Source organism: Lathyrus oleraceus, chromosome 4 (assembly GCF_024323335.1).
Source record: "Lathyrus oleraceus cultivar Zhongwan6 chromosome 4, CAAS_Psat_ZW6_1.0, whole genome shotgun sequence".
Lineage (NCBI taxonomy): Eukaryota > Viridiplantae > Streptophyta > Magnoliopsida > Fabales > Fabaceae > Lathyrus > Lathyrus oleraceus.
The window spans coordinates 264193319-264213878 of record NC_066582.1 but is presented as its reverse complement, the minus strand read 5'-3'; the positions used below and the strand labels follow the sequence as shown (position 1 = coordinate 264213878).

Sequence of the window (20560 nt, the reverse complement as noted above, 5' to 3'; positions counted from 1 at the left end):
GCCTCAGCAACCTTGGTTGTTGCCACCTCAATTAATGAAGTGGATCCAACGCTTCCTGATTTTTCATATTTTCTATTTTCTGTTTTATTTTTCTTTATTTCCATTTATTTTCAAAAATTCATAAATATTTTATTTGGAATCACAAAAATATGAGACCAACACCAAAAATTTTCTTGAAAAATCTAGTTTCATAATCTGATTTTTAATTATTTTTGTGATTCCATTTAATATTTTTTGTGAATTATTTTGTTTTTAATAGTTTTTAATTCATTTTAAATGCTTTTTGATATTCAAAAATTCCAAAAATATTTTCTTAACACATATGGATGAAGATAAGTCTATGAAAAATATTCTCATCAATTTCTTAATTGATTTGAGATTTATTTGAGATTTTAGTTCATTTGTGTTATTTTTCTTGATTTTTAATTGTTTTAAAATAGTTTCTGTTTTCAAAAAATGTTGAGAAAATTTGTCAAACTTTGTTTGACCATGTTAAACTTATGATGATTCAATTGGACTTATTCAAGTTAATTTGAATTGAATTTGAAGTTTGACCATATTTTGTTCATTTTATTTTATGTATTATTTTAATTCCAAAAAAATACCAAAAATACATTTGACCTTTATTGACTTCTAATCTTCATTTCTCTTCTGTTTACCATTGATTGATGTTAATTTCATTCACATTTGATCATTGTGTTTTGATTATGTCATTTGAATTCTCATTTTGTTCATTTCATCTTCATCTCTTTTCTTTTTCTTTTTCTTTTGGCCAATGAGTTAATGATTTGTGGTTAGCCTTGACATATTAGAGGCTTAACCTTCTTTGATCCAAATCAAATTCAACTTGATCAAAGATCAAGTGAATTGCTTTGTGTCCAAGATAGGTTGCTTCTTGGTCAAGCAAAAAACCTAAAATCCATACAAGGTCTTTCCTTTTTTCTTTTGGCATAGCAAGTTGTAGGAGATTGGCTTACTAGTCATGATCTCTAACTTGTGTTTATTTGCCTATAGTTTTATTGACAAGCCTCATATAGGTGTGAATACTACATTAGTCCACTTACGATTGTTTAACATAGCGCTAAATTGTCTTATGACACACTAACATTAACTACTAACACTAACTTTAATTCAAGCCTTTAATTCTTGCAATTTACTTTAACGCAATTTAATATTTTGCTCATTTATTCATATTTCCTTTTTCCTTTGCTCACTTGAGCTCATATTTTATGTTTATGCTATTTTCCTTTTGCTCATTTGAGCTCATTATTGTGTAAATATATTGTGGCTTTGTGTTTGTTTTGTCTTTGTTTGTGTGAACCCAATGTAAAAAGGAGAAAGGACTTAGAATTAGGACCTTACCTATGCTTAATGGAGTTCAAGAGCAACTAGGCCTCATGCCTTTAGAATGCTAAATTTATTGAAGAGCAACTAGGCCTCATGCCTTTAGAATGCTTAATCTCAAAGTTGACTTGAAAGGACCCCTAATCTAAACTCACTCTTTGTCCATTCCTCTTATTGCATTGTGAACTTTTTGATTGTTTGTTCTTGTGTGATAGGGATTCCAAACTTGAGATAGTAAGAAGGACCATTGTCATGAATAGCCAAGTTAAGAGAGACAAGCTAAGTGGAGATCCTAGGAGCTTGATTGAATATTTGTTTGATTGCCTGAGTTAATTGCTAAGTCCAAAGGAAAGGAGCATCTTAAATCATCTTTATGATCTCAAGAAAGGAACTCGAAGGGTTTTATCTCTTCTCCCATCTTTGCATGTTTAGGAATAGCCATTCTCTTCTTCTCTCCACTCTAACCCAAGCCAAACTCATTTTGTGCAAACATTGACATTGTTTTCAAATTAGAAACCTAGGCCTTATGCCTTTGATTTTTGAAACTCTTTTCATTAATACTCATTGTGAATAAATCCTAATCATACTTTGACTTCATCTTTGTAAATACTTCTAATTTGTAAATACAACTCACTTCAAGTAATTTTTGTGGTTCCAATGGCCACCTTTGTTGAAAAATTTCATAAACATTAGCCATAGGTTTGAGTTATCATAGTGGTTGATGTAAACCTCACCTTATCCTTAGTGATTGGACTATAAGTCTTCCATACTTATTATAGGGTGGATCCCTCACTAGTATGTTGAAACTCTCCTCACATGGTGGATTGTTGGTTTAGGTTGAGTTTTCTCCCTTTGATAACAAAAGACCTTAAGGCTTTTGATCAAATCAATTCATCCATATTTTGAGATTTTTACCCCGAACTACGAGGTTTTGATCCTACCTTTGTGATGGTACGTAGGCAATGGGTTCATCCATTCAAACAACAAAATTGTAAATAATATGTATATTCTTTTCTCATCCCCCCCCCCCCCCCCCCCCCAATCTTGTTTGCACAAATATTTTCACAAATACCAACCTACAATACACTTTGCAAAAAAGACTCCCTTAGAGTACTAAGGATGTTTTGGGTGCTTAAAACCTTCCCATTGCATAACCAACCCTCTTACCCAGATCTCTGACATTTTTATTAGTTTTTGATTTGATAAAACTTCTTTTGTTTTTGTTCGCTTTCTAACCTTTCCTTTGGATAAATAGAAGTGTGGTGGCGACTCGAATTGTAGGATTTACTTTTGATTTAGTCAATAAATCTAAAGGTAATGAATACCCCGCTACAAAATGTACCAAAGTTTTCCTTCTATAGCCACTAAAATGCGTCAAAAGTGTAAAAATTAAAGGTCCATCACACCCACGACGCTTCTTATTGTGCCCATAATACCTTTCTATAATACCCACAATTAGGCGTGATGGAGTGCGAGAAATTCAATAGCTTTTTTCTGTCATTTTGTGCATTTTTCACAAATTTTCACTAGTCCATATTTTCTCCACAATTGGTCACTCTAAGAACTTCTTTGGCACTTTTGCTTCATATTTGAATGAAAATGCTCTAAAATCTTGTCGAAAACATGTAATGACAGAGTGCCATCATAATCCCAAACTTAATATGTTGCTTGTCATCAAGTATCTTGCGTGTAACTGCACATTTCAATAGAAAAATTACATACTAACTATAACCAATGAACATCACCTTTTTAAATTTTTATTACCGAATCATCAGTTCTACTCCCAACTTCAGTCAAGAAAATTTGGAAAAAATACATCCAATACAACAATACTCAACGTGTCTCTCATCTCACTATGATTTCTCTCATAATGACAAGGTAATCTCTCAACCAACATAAAAGAGCATTTTATATTGAACTTGAAATTTTTTTGAAGAATAAAATCAAACTCGTTTAATCACATTTTTTAAAGTCTTTTCTGGTTATAATGGGGCTTATGTCAAGGTAGGATAATTTGGGAGACTAGGCATACACCTTTAGAGTTAGGTACCAAGTTCTCCTTATTTTATCAAATTCCTCTTCATAAAACTCTTTTCTTTGTTCCAATGGTACTATAGATGGTTGTCATACCCTCCAATTTTCCCTACCACATATCATCTTTTAAAGCCCTAATCCATGAGAAAACATACCACACATGTCATCTTATATGCATCAATCCACAATAATCCACAAATTCAAGGCATAGGATTCATCTGTGAAGAATCGAGTTCCTCAGGCCATGTTGAGGTGTGCCCAAGCCACCTAAACCACTATTCTCATCCTCAAGCATCCAACAAAGCCTAGAGGATCACTCAAGACATCTCAATCATTTCCCAATCCAATTTATGTGGTGAGTCTTATTGTACCCCAACATTTTCCCTCCCCTTTTCACTTTCCATCTGACCCATGACTTGAGATTCATCTGTAAAACTATGTGAATTATACTCGAGAGCATTGCACGCTCAAAGATACAACAGAGTCGCCATCGAACTTTATTTATTCCCGAAGGAAAGGGAAAACATCGATAAAACCTAGGGGAAAGAGAAATGGGTAAGGAAGTCAGTTATGCAAGGGGAAGGTATTAGCACCCCTAACATCCATGGTACTCCATGGGAACCGTTTTGAATGTTCTTTGTAAGAATAGGTGTTATTATCTGAAGATTACTCACGAAAAGGGAAACAGGGGGTTAATAGATAATTGTGAAAAGGTAAGAAATAGATAAGTGTGCTCACCAAGGATTTAGACCCTCGTGCCTATGTATCCTCATTCGTACAATGAGAAAATCAGATCTCCGTAGTTCGTGGAACTAGGACGGATGGGTTAGTTTTTTTTAAAAAACATTATTAATATTCACGTTCTACTGTCAACTTGCATGTATGCTCGAGCATGGGAGTCTTAATCATATGTCTGTTTGCGGTAGAATGGATGAACTCGGATCTCACTCTAGCAGTTAAACATTGCTCGCTTGCACATGGAGGCTTAAGCGTAGTTCACAGAAGAACGAAAGTAACACGTCCTTTCTAAAAAGGTTTAAATTGAAAATAAATCCCAAACGCAAAGATGAGTTTGATGAGGTGAGTTTGCTTTTATTCTAAAATGAGAGTCATGATTTGAATCATACTAAAGTCTATGAATGGAGATGAATACAGTGAGCAACTGGGTCATTCATCCTGCACCCAAAGATATTCAGAATGAGGATAAGAATTCTCTACTCTCATCCCTTCTCCATTTCTTAAGGCATGTATTGTATAATCCTAATCGTATGGTTAATTGTTTTTTAGTTTATTCATAAAATGTTTTTAGTTTTACTGAGAGAGAACAAAGAGATAGAAAAGAAACCCTTGGAGGTTGAAGTCTGATCTCCAATTTGTGCTTCATGTATGATCTTCATGTCTGTAGAGAAAGGCTCATCAATTATTCGATTTAAATTGCACTAAAGTCTATGAATAAAGATGAATATAGTGAGCAACTAGGTCATTCGTCCCATACCCAAAGATATTCAAAATGAGGATAGGAATTCTCCAGTCTCATTCCTTCTCTATTACTTAAGGCTCCTAACATGCAATTTGCATCATAATCGATTAGTGTTGAAGTTGAATTTCCTTGCATCTTCCCATGATGAAGGTTTGTCTTTGAAGAATGAAGCTTCCATCAAGCTCATATCTAGGGTTTGAGACCCTTAATGCAGGGAGTTCAATCAAGAAATGGTTCACTTTGGCTCTAAGCATTATAAATGGATCCCCATGATCTTCACATGTCATTTTGATCAAGAAATCACCAAGAGTTTAAAGCTTGTTTTCCTTGGAAGCCCTAATTCATCTAGGTATCTTGTGTGACTTCCTCAGCAAGTTTCTTCAACATTTGATCAAATATTTAAAGGGATACTTCATATTACATCATATTATCCCTATATGGTCCTCCATGAGTCCCAAAAGTCAAGATAATTTCAAGCTAGCAAGGTGGTTCATGGTGGTTGGCCAGAGAAAGTCAACTGGTCAAAACTGGGGTTCCCTAGACCCTATCTCCTACAATTTTTGTCATATTAAAATTATTCCAAGACCAAAGTTACTCAAAATGACATTACAAACAACTTTCATGTTTAAGTCAAGAGCTAGTTTTTCTTGGAAAGTCATTTTTTATGGTGAAAGATTATAGGTCATTTTGTCTGAACCTTAGTTTGGAGGTCAACTTCCAAAACCATAACTTGCTCAATTCTTATAAGATGAAAGCCATTCAAATTCCATGATCAAATTCAAGATGTCTACTTTAACTTTGATGTTTGGAGGAAGTTCAAATTCAACTTGAAAATGCATGTGCCAAGCAACAAATGATACCTTAAGGGAATGATATCATCAAATATATGATATAATCAATATATTCCACCTAGGGAATGATACCCCAATCGTATCTAAGACTCTTAGAAGATACTTAGAGCACAGTCTCAAGCAACAAATGATATTCTTCATATAAATGAAGCAGTATCTCAAACAGATAAATGAGATTCTCTGAATTAACGAAGCAACATCATATATGATATAATCAAGATATTCCACCAAGGGAATGATACCTCAATCATATCTAAGACTCTTCGAAGATACATAAAGTAGTATCTCAAGTAATAAATGAGGTTCTTCATATGAATGAAGCAGTATCTCAGACAGATAAATGAGATTCTCTGAATCAACGACGCAATATCTCAAGCAACAGATAAGATTGTTTCATCAACGAAGCAGTATCTCAAGCAATAAATGTTGGAAAAAATAGTTCATAAAAGTCTCCCTTTGGAGGAGATTTACTAGAAAAGCTCTGCAGGGGAAAAGCTCATAAGAGACTTTTTAGGGTAACCTCTTCTTGGGTAGAAACAAAGCAAAGATGATGGGGAATATCATTATTAACCATAAAGTTGAAGAATGACATGCTGGTAAATAATTCCACGACCACATGTAGGGTAATAACTCTATCGACTTAAATGCACAATGTCCGGGATACATACGATTGACCATGTATCCTGAATTATGTTATGTATGATTTTGTAGGATATTCCACTTTGGGTGGAAATATTATGCATGGAATAGAATAGAACTTGAAGGATATCTTACCAGACGAGAACGTGTGAAAAGGATTCAAATGCCAAACGGGATCTGACTTGAAAGATATGTTACCAGACGAGAAGTGGTGAAAAGGATTAAAATGTCAGATGGGAACTGACTTTGTTTTTTTATCAAATGAGAACTGACTTTTAAAGTAGGCTACCAGACGAGAACTGGTTACAAAAAATAGACTATCAGACGGGAACTAGTATCAGAATGAGTGAACTAGACGGAAGTTGGTTTAATGGATGATCTACCAGACGGGAATTGGTATTTGGTAAATGATTTTCATAAGATAACTAGGCTTTAAATGAAATGTCAGATGAGAACTGGACTTTGGAAATGGTTTGCCATCCGGGAACTGAACTTTAGAAATGATTTGTCAAACGAGAACTGGACTTAAGAATGGTTCGCTAGACGAGAACTAGACTTTGAAATAAACTGTAAGATGATAATTAACTTTTAAGTAGGCTACCAGACGAGAACTGGTTATAGAGGACTGACTACCAGACAGGAACTGGTATTCAAAGTAGGCAGCCAAGTGGGAATTGGTTTAAAAGATATTTGCCAGGTATGAACTGGACTTTGAAATGATTTTCCAGACAGGAACTGGACTTTGAGTTCATTTTCCAAATGAGAACTAGACTTTGAATTGCCAAGCGATGTTGGGCTAAGGTGTCAGATCTTGTGTTACAAGGCTTTTTGATGTCAATGTTCATGTTATGGGGTTATGACTGATGAATGATATGATATGCATGGCTTTATGTTAGAGCAAAGTGACGTGAATAATACATGAGGATGATTTATGCGGTGATTTGAAGGTTTCCAAAATGCCTCTATGGTGGGTAATGGAAGGAAAATCCATTGTAGTAAGGCTTCTTGTTGGAAGGAAAAAGGTTATTGGATGGGGTGATATAATGACTCCCCGATACTTATCTTGAACCCTATGGTTGCTGACGTACGACAAAGTTTTCTTAGAGATCATCTTCTCTTTGGTAGGCATGTATGTATGCTCTTATAACAACACAAATAAATAATTAAGAATGGGTGTGAAAAGATTCATGATTAGGACAAATAACTCAATGGTGTTGAATGAATCTTTTAAATTGCATGTAAATGAAGATGTATACATAAACAAATTGATGGAGGACTCATAACATGGTCCATTGAGGATCGTTATTAAGAGGGATCAAGATAATAATGTTGAAATATTTAGTAGCATTGAGTGGAGCTCTAGTAGATGGAAGGAGGAGGACAAGAAGTTGGTAAGGTCAGATGGTAGTGACTCTAGTGTGAGGAGTATGGATAGTAATGATGGTGACATGGAAGTAGCAAAGAAGTTGGAAAATGAAATTTTGTTGTTCAAGGAAATAAAGATCTCATTTGACAACGACAAGGACAACATCTCTTAGCACGTGGAGTGGGGACAAGACGACTATGTAGAAAGTGTGGAAAAGGAGGAGGTCAAAAAGCAATACAGAAAAAAATTAAAAAGTCAAAAAGAATTTGCGTACAAGAGTAAATTATAGCCTAAGATAAAGTTTTGCAGATGACCTAATTTAAGCATCTAGAATATTATGGGAGGAAGAGTATTGGAGGCCCAGAGGACTTTGGGAATAAAGAAATATATCTGAGAAAGACCAATACGACCTGGTAGACCAAAAGAAGTCATCAAAGAAAAATCTAAGATACGATAGGGGAATCAACAAAGAAATACTTAGGTGGATCATTATTGTACTATGAATCCACAATTGATTTTAACGTGGTATGGGGAAATGAGCATTTTTTGGAAAATATGGAATCAAATGTTGGGGAATAAGTGTGGAAAGCTATAAAAAAGTTAGAGATGTTTTGAAACAAATGAAAGTAAGTATATGAGCAATCACTAAAAGAAATGGACAAATGGATTATGACGGAATACAAGCAAGTAAGGTGAAAACAAACAATAATCAATGAATATAATCTCATACAACATAAGATAGGGATGTAATAGTGCTAAGAGGAGTAGAATTCATTAGATTATTAAATCACGTATGACTTATTTACAAGAAACTAAATTTCAAAATACATATAGTAAGGTAGTTTGTGGATTGTGGGGAAATTCTAAGGTTGAATTCACATCATCTAGATCTAGAGGGATGTCTAGGGGGCTACTAATAATATGGAGAGAAGTATCTCTAGAGTTGAATTATAGTTTTAGAAGAGATTGTTTGTAGATATGAATGTGGGGTGGAAAATATATTCATATTATAAAGTTAATGTATACTCTCCTTGCAATATTAATAAAAGAAGAAAACTTTGGAGATATTTGGTGGAGATAAAAAGTAAATCACTAGGATGGGATCAGTGCATTAGTGGGGATCTCAACTCAATATTAAGTAGCAATGAAAGGAAGGGAGTGTGTGATAAAAATAGGAGTGAGCTGCAGGAATTCAAAGATTTTGTAGTTGGGTTGGAAGTTATAGATGTTCCAAGAATAGGAAACAAGTTCACTTGGTTTAGTGGTGATGGAAAGTCTATGAGTAAGTTGGACATATTCTTATTATCTGAACAATTAATAGATAGATGGAAAGTGGTGGGACAATTAATTGGTTAAAGGGACAAATAAGATCACTGTCCCATTTGGTTGGAGGCAAATTCATCCAACTAAGGTCGAAAACCTTTTAGGATAAAAATTGTTGGTTGGATCACATAGGGAGTGGAAAATTTATTGAGGAAGAATGAAACTAAATGAAGATAGAAGCAACGATTTTTTTTTTAAAAGAAGAATCAAAGGCACTGAAAACCATATTAAAGTGTTGGAACAAGGAATTTTTGGGTTGGTTAGATTTGAAGGTGGATGAGGATGTAAAATATTTTAATGATATGTATGTGGTAGTAGGAAACTATGGAGAGGATTTAGTGTCTGAAATAGTAAAGAAGAGAAATATGATAACACGCAACATCTGAAAATTTTGCAGTATAAAGAAAGTCTAATAAAACAAAAATCAAGAGTGACTTGGTTGAAGGAAGGTGACTTGAACTCAAGAATTTTTTATAGTACATTGAGGATGAGATACATAAAGAATTTTATATATTTTATCAACACACCTAGGGGCAGGTTTGAAGATGTGGAGGGAGTTAAGAAGGAGGTTAGAATTTTTTTGAAGACAGATTCAAAGGAAGAAATAATAGTAGACATGTTATGAATGGGGTGGAGTTCATGTGTTTATCAACAAAAGTCTAGGGCCTGATGGATTATACTTTGAATTCATAAAAAGGAATTAGACTACTATGAAACCAAATATAATGGATTGTGTCAATGAATTTCACATTAATGTTAAGTTTCCTAAAGTCATTACATCTTCATTCTTAGCTCTTATTCTCAAAAACAAGAATGCCAAATTTGTGAATGAGTATAATCCTATTTATTTGGTAGGTTTTTTATACAAGATCATTTCCAAGATTCTTGCAACTAGGCCGAAAAGGGTAATTGGCACAATCATATCAAAGAATTAGTCAGCTTTTGTACCAGGAACGCACATTTATGATAAATTTAGCTTGGAGGGAAAGGAAGGAATTTCTCATAGTGAAATTAGATTTTGAAAAGGCATATGATATGGTGGGTAAATTTTTTATAAAAGGCTTATTAAAAAGATTAAGGTTTGAAAACAAATGGATTGCTTGGATGGAGGTTTATATATTTTCAAATAGGATGCCAGTCTTAGTAAATGGAAGTCCTAAAAAGGAGTTCAATGTGGAGTGTGGTATGAGGAAGAATGATCCATTGTCACCATTTTTGTTAGTAATAGTAGAAAAAGGTCTAACTAGATTGGTCTAAGAGACTTGTGGAGCAAGCGGTCTTACAAGGGTTTAGAGTTAATAATGAAGTTAAGTATGACATACACAAATTTGCATATGATATTGTGCTTGTGTGTGAAGGATCATGGTCTAATTTGTGGAGTATACAAATTGTGCTAAGAGGATTTTAATTGGTGTCATGCCTAGGGGTAAACTTCATTAAAAGAAAGGTATACTCTATATTAATGCATTTGTTTATTAAAAAAAACTATTAAACATAGGACAAGGTTTTTCAGGTGGGCAGAGAAAGCATTACCACATATTTTTCAAGATACAATTTTCGTGCCAAAAAAAATCCATTTTCGTTCTCATATCCTTGACATTAGTTCAATTTAAATATAAGATTATATCATTTCTCATAAATTTAAGTAAAATTTATTTGTTTCCTTCTTCTAAATAGGCTTATTTATCTTAATTCTTCTTTTTGGTTTTTTTGATCTTGTGTTTTGTTGAACTATTTGGTCATGCAAGAATTCGATTTTTTTTAAAGGATGTGTCATTGTTATGTTGGAAGTATAGAGTTTTATCAAAGCTTTATCTTAGGATTGGTTTATGGCTTTTCATAGAAGAGGGAGGAATATTTCTTAGTCTGATTGATATAATAACCCTGGTAAGTGTTGGGTGTAGTTTTTTTCTCTCCTTTTGTGTTTCTTGTCGGAGATATTTGAAATCAGTTTTATTTGTTGGTTTAGTTTCTTGGTGTTTTCCTTTTGGTTTATTAGTTGTATATGGGTGAGCACCCCTAGTACTCATTACTGATTCCTGCTTAAAAAAATTAAATATGTTGAAGGTCCATCTTTATGCATTTTTTAAGGTTAATATTTTAATGACTCTTGTAACATATATTTGAATTTTTATTATTAATGTTATTTTTAAAATAACAATTTTTTTAAACGGTAAATAAGATTTTTGTAAATCAAAAATATAATCAAGTTTTTTTCACAAGCACACAATTAGATATAATTCATGACATTTTCTTTATAAAATATTGTAAGAGTGAAATAATGTATATTTCTTTAAAATAGATACTGTTTCTTACAAAACTAATTAAAATTTTAATTTTGATGTATTTTCAATGTTAAATTATTATAACAACAATCGTAATCAATTCATTTGAAATTTATTTCTAAGATAGTATAATTAATGTTAAATATTTCTAATGATTTGACAATTTATAAGTACACTTTTATGCTTATTTACAATTCATGCCATTTGAATATGATAAGTAGATATCAATAGAGTCCTCTAATAAACTTTTAATCAAATTAATGTCATAATATTTCGATTTACCTCAAACTTAACACACTAGAAAACTAACCAATAAATGAATTTTCGATTTACCTCAAATTTAACATAATATTTCTTAATAGGTTGATATAATTTTTTGTTCACTTAATAAGTTGCTGTAATCTAAACACCCAAAAGACTTTAAAGAAAACTTAAATAGAAAAAATATTAAGTAAAGTACTATAATTGATTTATTAAATTAAAATAAAATATAAAAGAGTATTTTTCTTAAACTAAAAAAAGGCTCAACTTCTCTGCATCTATCTGATATTTAGCCGACTCACCTCACTTTCAAATAAATGTTATACCTTTTTCTTTCTTTCTAATATCAATATAAATAATAAAATCTTAACCGAAAAAAGTTAGTCAAAAAATGAATAGAGTAAGAATCTGCCACATTAGGAATACTGTTTTATATTATAATAATATTTATTTCCTATTTAATTTATTATGTGGATTAAAATACCATATTTCCAAGTTTAATGTAAAAAGATAATTAAAAATATAAATGTTTCACTTTTTTTTCTTTTCCATTATTTTTATCACATTATTTCATGTTTTTATTTGTAAATGACAACTATTGATAGCTCTTCTAGAAAACTGTACAAATAAATAAAATATATGAGAACTATTTCATTTTTTTTTAATTCATAAACTATCACTATTAAACATTGTGTGGTATTTCAGTCAAAAAAACATTGTGCTATATTTAGTTTTTTTGAAATGCTATTGTATTTTCTTCTCTTTGGTACCTTTCGTATCTCTTTATATATAATATAACTATTTATCATTCAAAAATATAGCTATGCAAAAAATTGCATATTATTTTTATTTTGTTTTTATCAATTCATGAACCATATCTTGAAAATACTTTAAAATATTTAATAACATTTTAACAGAATATACTAAATATTTCACAATTGTATTATACTTTATTCATCAAACCAAATCCAACCATTAATCTTTTCTTGGTCAAAATATTCACTTGCTAGATATTAATAGAAGGAAAATTAAAAAAATTAGTCAAAATATTTATTTAGAAAGTAAAATTAAAAAAATAAAGAAAACACAAAATATACTTAAAAAGTATTATGAAATACATTTATAATGTGATATATTTTTTACTCAATTAATATACTAATAAAGCAATGATAAACTTTAGACAAACCATTTTCAATATATATATATATATATATATATATATATATATATATATATATATATATATATATATATATATATATAACATAATATTGTATAATTATATTTTAACTTATATAATCATTTTCACTTATATTTTAACAGACAAAATATTTATCAAATATTTATCAATTATATCAAATAAAAAAAACACATATTATACCAAAACAATGTGCTCACGTTTTCCATTCTATCTGAAAAACCTTGGTAAAATCGAAACATCAAACCACCTTGTAATTCATTTCCCACGGTTTGCTGACTCAGCAAAAAAAGTCCTATAAAAGTGTGATATGCTTTTCTTCTTCATTCATATTTCTCTTCCAGTTTGTTCAATACCCTTAAGACCCTTGAGTCAAATTTCAAGCTTTTTTTAATTGTTCTTTTGTGTACTTTTTCTTTCCTCTAAATCTATATTTAATCACACTCTCTTTGGTTTCTTTTTCATTGAGAAGTTATTTGATTAGAATGTTGAATGAACATGGTGCTCAATAGTCAATATGGGTATGATTAAACTTTTTTTCTCTCTCTAGGTATTGTTGTTATTCATCAACGACTATATTTGTAAGTTTGGAATTTTAATTTTGGGTTTAGTTTTGTAATTGTTAGTGTTTTTGTTTAGTTCATTTCTGTGTTTTTCTTTTGGTGTAATTCTTCATTTGTAAAGTAGAGAAACAATCTTTGACGGTATCTTTCAAAAATGGAAAACTTGAGAAACTGGAAGAATGAGAATATGAGTGTAAACAAAATAGGAAAGACAATAAAAAGAACTCATCGCAGCAATCAATTGATTTTGGAAACAATGGCATAACTAGCGGTAGACATCATTACCCGCAGCAAAAAATTCATCACATTCACAGAGACGATTTTAAGAGTTTTGTTATGCAGGCTACTGGAAGAGAATCAAACAGGTCTACTAGAACTCAATCTGAGTTTACTAGGTTGCAGCAAAACAGGCCTCCTCCTTTGGCCAATGTGAGGCCACTTAATCGGTTTTCAATGCAACCACCATCTCCTCAAGTGCCTTACATTAACGGACTGGTTGTCCCTCCTTTGCAGCCGATTAGTGGCCCTCCGATTTTTGATCATTCATGGAATAATTTCATCGAGTCTCCGATCTCAACTTTCACGAGAGAGTTTCAAGATTTAACGAACCACTACGACGGTGGTGTGTCCAGAGGTAATCAATTCCAGTCATACCCTTCTCCTCCCCAACAACCATTGATTAACAATGTTAATGTTAATCTTCAATTTCAACCACAGTATTTTCCAATTCAAACTCAAATGGTTAACAATGTTGAACATTATAACCTATCATCGGCTAACAACCAAACTTTTTCAAATCCTAATCCTTCCATGTCTATGAATGTTGCTAGCAACCAAACTTTTTCTATGAACACTGGAAATCAATTTCTGAATAATTTTCCTCTGTCACAAGCAAATTACTCTATGTCATCGACTTCTGAATACTTGTTGACTTCGCCGACACAAAAAGTGAATGTCCAATCTCCTCAGTCACCTTATATGCCTCTCTTGTCACCAAGAATTTTCTCTTCACCTTCGTCCCCAGATTACCCTTTCGAACCATATCTACATAATGAGATTTTAAGTTCCGAACCTCCGTCTTCACTTTATGCAGGCATATTTCCTTTCACAAGTACTCATAGGTCAGATGGTGATGAATAGCCTTCTCATGCTTCATTCATGATGTTGCTACTGTCAAAGTTCATAGTTAACTCATATTGTCTTTATTTCTTTTACTTGTTTGGTTATTGTTATGTAAGGATGCTATTTTTAAAAATAAATAATGTAATGGTTAGTTCTCAAAATACCTTAAATTATTTCTATTTTCTTTATTGTGCATGGAATTTTTTATGTAATGACTTTATTTGGCAAATAAAGATGAAATGTACTTGGCCATTTAGTTTCCTATTCCATAAATGGTTGTTTTTTGGAAGATTTCTGTTGACTTGACTTGAGGTAAAAATAATAAAACTTAAAATTTTCTACAAAATTGAGTGAATTGAATAGGGTTATAAAAGGAAAAGTGAATCTTGATTTGGTATATGCATTTATAATCAAAGCAATGAGTGTATTTAGACTTATTTATATTTTCCTAATATATTAAGTAAACGAATATGTGCATATATTTAAATTCATATTAAGAAATCAAACATTTTTACTCTTTTTGCAAGATTCATATATACATTTTATTGACTGCTTTAGTCTTTAAAAAGTCTTGATTACACTTTGATTGCAATTTTAGTGTGTATGGCTTTGACCGTCACTTTTTTCTTTTCTTTGAGATATGGTAATCTTTTATTTTCATTTTTTTATGAATTTATGCCCTCATTTATTATTATCACATCAACTCTCATTGTCTGCGTGAATTTTCTTTAACAAAAGAAAGTATGATGACAACTGAAGCCTTAACATATTATTGAAAGACCGTATAAGTACAAGAAGTATTTTAAAGGAAATTTAAAGAGCCAAATAATAAAGCAGAGCTAAAATAAAGGCAACAAAACAAGTAATTGAACTAAAAGAAGAAAACTAAAAAAATAACAAACCTTCCCTAGAAGATACTCAAGAACACTCTAGTGCAAAATCCAAAGACACTTACCTCTATATCGGCTAAGACAAAGAGTATAGTTTTCAAGACAAATAAAGAAAACACAAGAAATTCTCGCGTTTTTACTAGGATATAATTTTCAAGCTAGAAAATTTCTTTTCTATTCCACATTCTTCACACTAGTAGAGGAACCTTAAAATACAATACATTTTGGAAATTTCAAAATTGACCAAACTACAATGGGCATGATCATAATCAAACAACCTCTCACCCTAGACCTACCTCTTAATAATCTAAGGACTAAAATAATATTGAGATCTCTTGAAAAATCAAAACACAATCCTAACCACCTAAATATATCATACCAAACAGATGTTACCAGGTCGCAAGATACAAACAAATGGGTAACGAAACTTAGAAAAAAACTCTTAGGATTCACTAACATCATACACCTAAACAAACTATCTATGGTAGAAACATTTTCTTGAAAAAGCTGCTAGGAGAAAACAACCACTTTAGAAGGAGTACTTTAGCTACCATATATAAGAGGAATCACCAACTTCTCTAGAATTTTTAAAGGAATACAAAGCATATCACACTTAAGGAGACCATAATAAGCTGAGGTGGTTGAAAAAATACCACCCTCGAATAACATTATGATGACTTCTCGAAAAATATACCGATAATATTGAATTAATAATAAAATATATTGTCTCCACAAGCATTGAAATTTAACAAAGTAAGAATTGTGCAAAATATATAACAATGGAGTTTTTTTAATTGGTTTTGCAAAGATAAAAATACGAGAAATAAATTGGTTCTAAATTTAATAACGAGAAAATGATTAGGTTTTACTCGAATCCCTTATTCCGTTGGTTTTATTTAATGTATTGGATAAAGAATATTATGGTTATAATCCTACGGCTAATTAACAAAGCCACTATACCATAACCTTGGTGTATAGCTCACTAATTTCTACTAGTAACTTCCTTTCCCTATTAGGTCAGCGAGAGTGAAGATAAACGTCATAAAGGTGCATTAAATCAAGAGCCACTACTAGTGATATCCTATTCTTATTTAACCAGCGAAAGTAGAATAATTCTTCTAGTTCAGATTCATAGGCTTAGTGTAAGTAATGCCTACTCATCTAATATCGATTTATCAGCACGTCCACAAATAATAAGTACTAAGCACAAGAATAATTAAATAGAAATTATAACTTCAATAATTTAAAAAACACCAAACTAAACATATGATCCAACAGGTCCATTACAAGTTCATCTCATAAATCATAATCTAAAGTAATTTAGCTACTCATAGAAAATAATAAAATACCAAGATGGATGATAAAGTTTGCATGAAAATACCTTGAAAAACTGACCTCAAATGACTTCCAATGGTCTCAAAATCGTCTCCTTGGGAATCCTTGTCGTCGCTTTAGAATAAAAACCGCAGAACCATTGTAAATGTACCAAAGTTTTCCTTTTATAGCCACTAAAATGTGTCAAAAGTGTAAAAATTAAAGGTCCATCACACCCACGGCGCTTCTTATTATGCCCACAATACCTTTCTATAATACCCACGATTGGGCGTAATGAAGCGCGAGAAATTCAATAGCTTTTTTCTGTCATTTTGTGCATTTATCACAAATTTGCACTAGTCCATATTTTCTCCACAATTGGTCACTCTAAGCACTTCTTTGACACTTTTGCTTCATATTGGCTCCATATTTGAATGAAAATTCTCTAAAATCTTGTCGAAAACATGTAATGACAGAGTGCCATCATAATCCCAAACTTAATATGTTGCTTGTCCTCAAGTATCTTGCGTGTAACTACACATTTCAATAGAAAAATTACATACTAACTATAACCAATGAACATCACCTTTTTAAATTTTTATTACCGAATCATCAGTTCTACTCCCAACTTCAGTCAAGAAAATTTGGAAAAAATACATCCAATACAACAATACTCAACTTGTCTCTCATCTCACTATGATTTCTCTCATAATGACAGGGTAATCTCTCAATCAACATAAAAGAGCATTTTATATTGAATTTGAAAATTTTTTGAAGAAGAAAATCAAACTCATTTAATCACATTTTTAAGGTCTTTTCTGGTTATAATGGGGCTTATGTCAATGTAGGATAATTTGGGAGACTAGGCTTACACCTTTAGAGTTAGGTACCTAGTTCTCCTTATTTTATCAAATTCCTCTTCATAAAACTCTTTTCTTTGTTCCAATGGTACTATAGATGGTTGTCATACCCTCCAATTTTCCCTACCACATATCATCTTTTAAAGCCCTAATCCATGAGAAAACATACCACACATGTCATCTTATATGCATCAATCCACAATAATCCACAAATTCAAGGCATAGGATTCATCTGTGAAGAATCGAGTTCCTCAGGCCATGTTGAGGTGTGCCCAAGCCACCTAAACCACTATTCTCATCCTCAAGCATCCAACAAAGCCTAGAGGATCACTCAAGACATCTCAATCATTTCCCAATCCAATTTATGTGGTGAGTCTTATTGTACCCCAACATTTTCCCTCCCCTTTTCACTTTCCATCTGACCCATGACTTGAGATTCATCTGCGAAGCTACGTGAATTATACTCGAGAGTATCACATGCTCAAAGATACAACAAAGTCGCCATCGAACTTTATTTATTCCCGAAGGAAAGGGAAAACATCGATAAAACCCAAGGGAAAGAGAAATGGGTAAGGAAGTTAGTTATGTGAGGGGAAGGTATTAGCACCCCTAACATCCATGGTACTCCATGGGAACCGTTTTGAATGTTCTTTGTAAGAATAAGTGTTATTATCTGAAGATTACTCACGAAAAGGGAAACAGGGGGTTAATAGATAATTGTGAAAAGGTAAGAAATAGATAAGTGTGCTCATCAAAGATTTAGACCCTCGTGCCTATGTATCCTCATTCGTGCAATGATGAAATCAGATCTCCGTAGTTCGTGGAAGTAGGAAGGATGCGTTAGTTGTTTTTAAGAGACATTATTAATATTCACGTTCTATTGTCAACTTGCTTGTATGCTCGAGCATGGAAGTCTTAATCGTATGTCTGTTTGCGGTAGAATGGATGAACTCGAATCGCACTCTAGCAGTTAAACATTGCTCGCTTGCACATGGAGGCTTAAGCGTAGTTCACAGAAGAACGAAAGTAACACGTCCTTTCTAAAAAGGTTTAAATTGAAAATAAAGCCCAAAGGCAAAGATGAGTTTGATGAGGTGAGTTTGCTTTTATTCTGAAATGAGAGTCATGATTTGAATCATACTAAAGTCTATGAATGGAGATGAATACAGTGAGCAACTGGGTCATTCATCCTACACGCAAAGATATTCAGAATGAGGATAAGAATTCTCCACTCTCATCCCTTCTCCATTGCTTAAGGCATGTATTGTACAATCCTAATCGTATGGTTAATTGCTTTTGAGTTTATTCATTAAATGTTTTTAGTTTTACTGAGAGAGGACAAAGAGATAGAAAAGAAACCCTGGGAGGTTGAAGTCTGATCTCCAATTTGTGCTTCATGTATGATCTTCATGTCTGTAGAGAAAGGCTTATCAATTATTCGATTTAAATTGCACTAAAGTCTATGAATAAAGATGAATACAACGAGCAACTAGGTCGTTCGTCCCATACCCAAAGATATTCAAAATAAGGATAGGAATTCTCTAGTCTCACTCCTTCTCTATTACTTAAGGCTCCTAACATGCAATTTGCATCATAATCGATTAGTGTTGAAGTTGAATTTCCTTGCAGCTTCCCATGATGAAGGTTTGTCTTTGAAGAATGAAGAGGTTTGACAATCACTTAATTAAATTGTGTTAAGCCTATGAATATCGGTGAATAAGATGGGAAACTAGGTCATTTTTCCCGTACCCAAAGATATTCAGAATGAGGATAGGAATTCTCCACTCTCACCCCTTCTCTATTACTTAAGACTCATGGCACACAACTTGGCTCATGATCGACAAGTGTTGAATTTGATCTTTGTAATGCTTGAATAGTAGTCCTATCTTGTACTGATTTGAATTGCTTGAACTCTTGATCTTTGTCTTTGAATATTGATTGAAGTTGGAGATCCAGTATCCAACATATCTTGAGCACAAGGACTTGTCTTATCAAGTGATCAAGGGTCTTTTGATCACTTGACTAAGCTTGGGGATTAGACACATTCAAAGGATTTAGCTAATCAAAGCATACTTTGATCAACTTAATCGGTTGGAAAAAGTCAGTTGAAAGTGAATATACAACAACCTAAAAGGTTACTCAACAATTAGAAAATTCTACAATTCCTACACTAGGGGAGCATGCAAAATTAGTTATTTCTAAACCTATGGGTAAAAGAGTCTTTGTTCACAAATTGAATTAATTCCTAATCATGTAAATTCTAATTAAACTCTACTAATCAAATCCAATTAGTTATAATTTCCTAAAAATATCTAATTAGCTCTAATTCTAAAAAGTAGTTAAAACTAATGAATTTCTAATATCTAATCAAAATATTTGTAATTAATTTCTAATTAACCTAAAATATAATTAAAATCTAAAATAAATCGAAAATTATATTCAAAACTAATATTCTAAAATATACCTAAACTATATTAATATCTAAACTAAGGATAAAACAAGGTAATTGAATTCAAATAAACAAAGATTGGTCCTGGATGGAGTGGACAAAGTTTTACCTTATACCCCTACATTTATCCTTCCACCCCTACATTTTATAAAAAATACCAATTTTATCCTTATATATTTTTAATTAATTTATTATTTAATTTTTTTAAATATTTTTAAAATTTTATTTTTGTGTACCGGAAGACTTTGCAAAAGAGTTCCGGTAGTCATTTTTCAAGTATTTTTTTAATATTTTTTTATGTACCGGAAGACTTTGCAAAAGAGTTCCGGTAGTCAATTTTTGTGTACCGGAAGACTTTGCAAAAGAGTTCCGGTAGTCATTTTTCGAATATTTTTTTAACATTTTTTTGTGTGTACTGGAAGACTTTGCAAAAGAGTTCCGGTAGTCAAATTTTATGTACCGGAAGACTTTACAAAAGAGTTCCGGTAGTCATTTTCAAATATTTTTTTATCATTTTTTTGTGTACCGGAAGACTTTGCAAAAGAGTTCCGGTACTCATTTTTCAAACAATTTTTTGACTT

General features: G+C 32.1%; 1 protein-coding gene across 1 annotated transcript in view; it reads left to right on the top strand.

Moving 5' to 3' along the window:
• Positions 1 to 14629, top strand: part of LOC127135432 (protein HAIKU1) — a 29241-nt gene extending 14612 nt beyond the window's left edge. The window contains exon 2 of the mRNA XM_051062147.1: positions 13979 to 14629. Within this exon, the coding sequence (XP_050918104.1) occupies positions 13979 to 14484 (506 nt within the window). The 3' untranslated portion in view covers positions 14485 to 14629. The remainder of the gene's footprint in view (positions 1 to 13978) is intronic.
• Positions 14630 to 20560: the final 5931 nt, after the last annotated feature.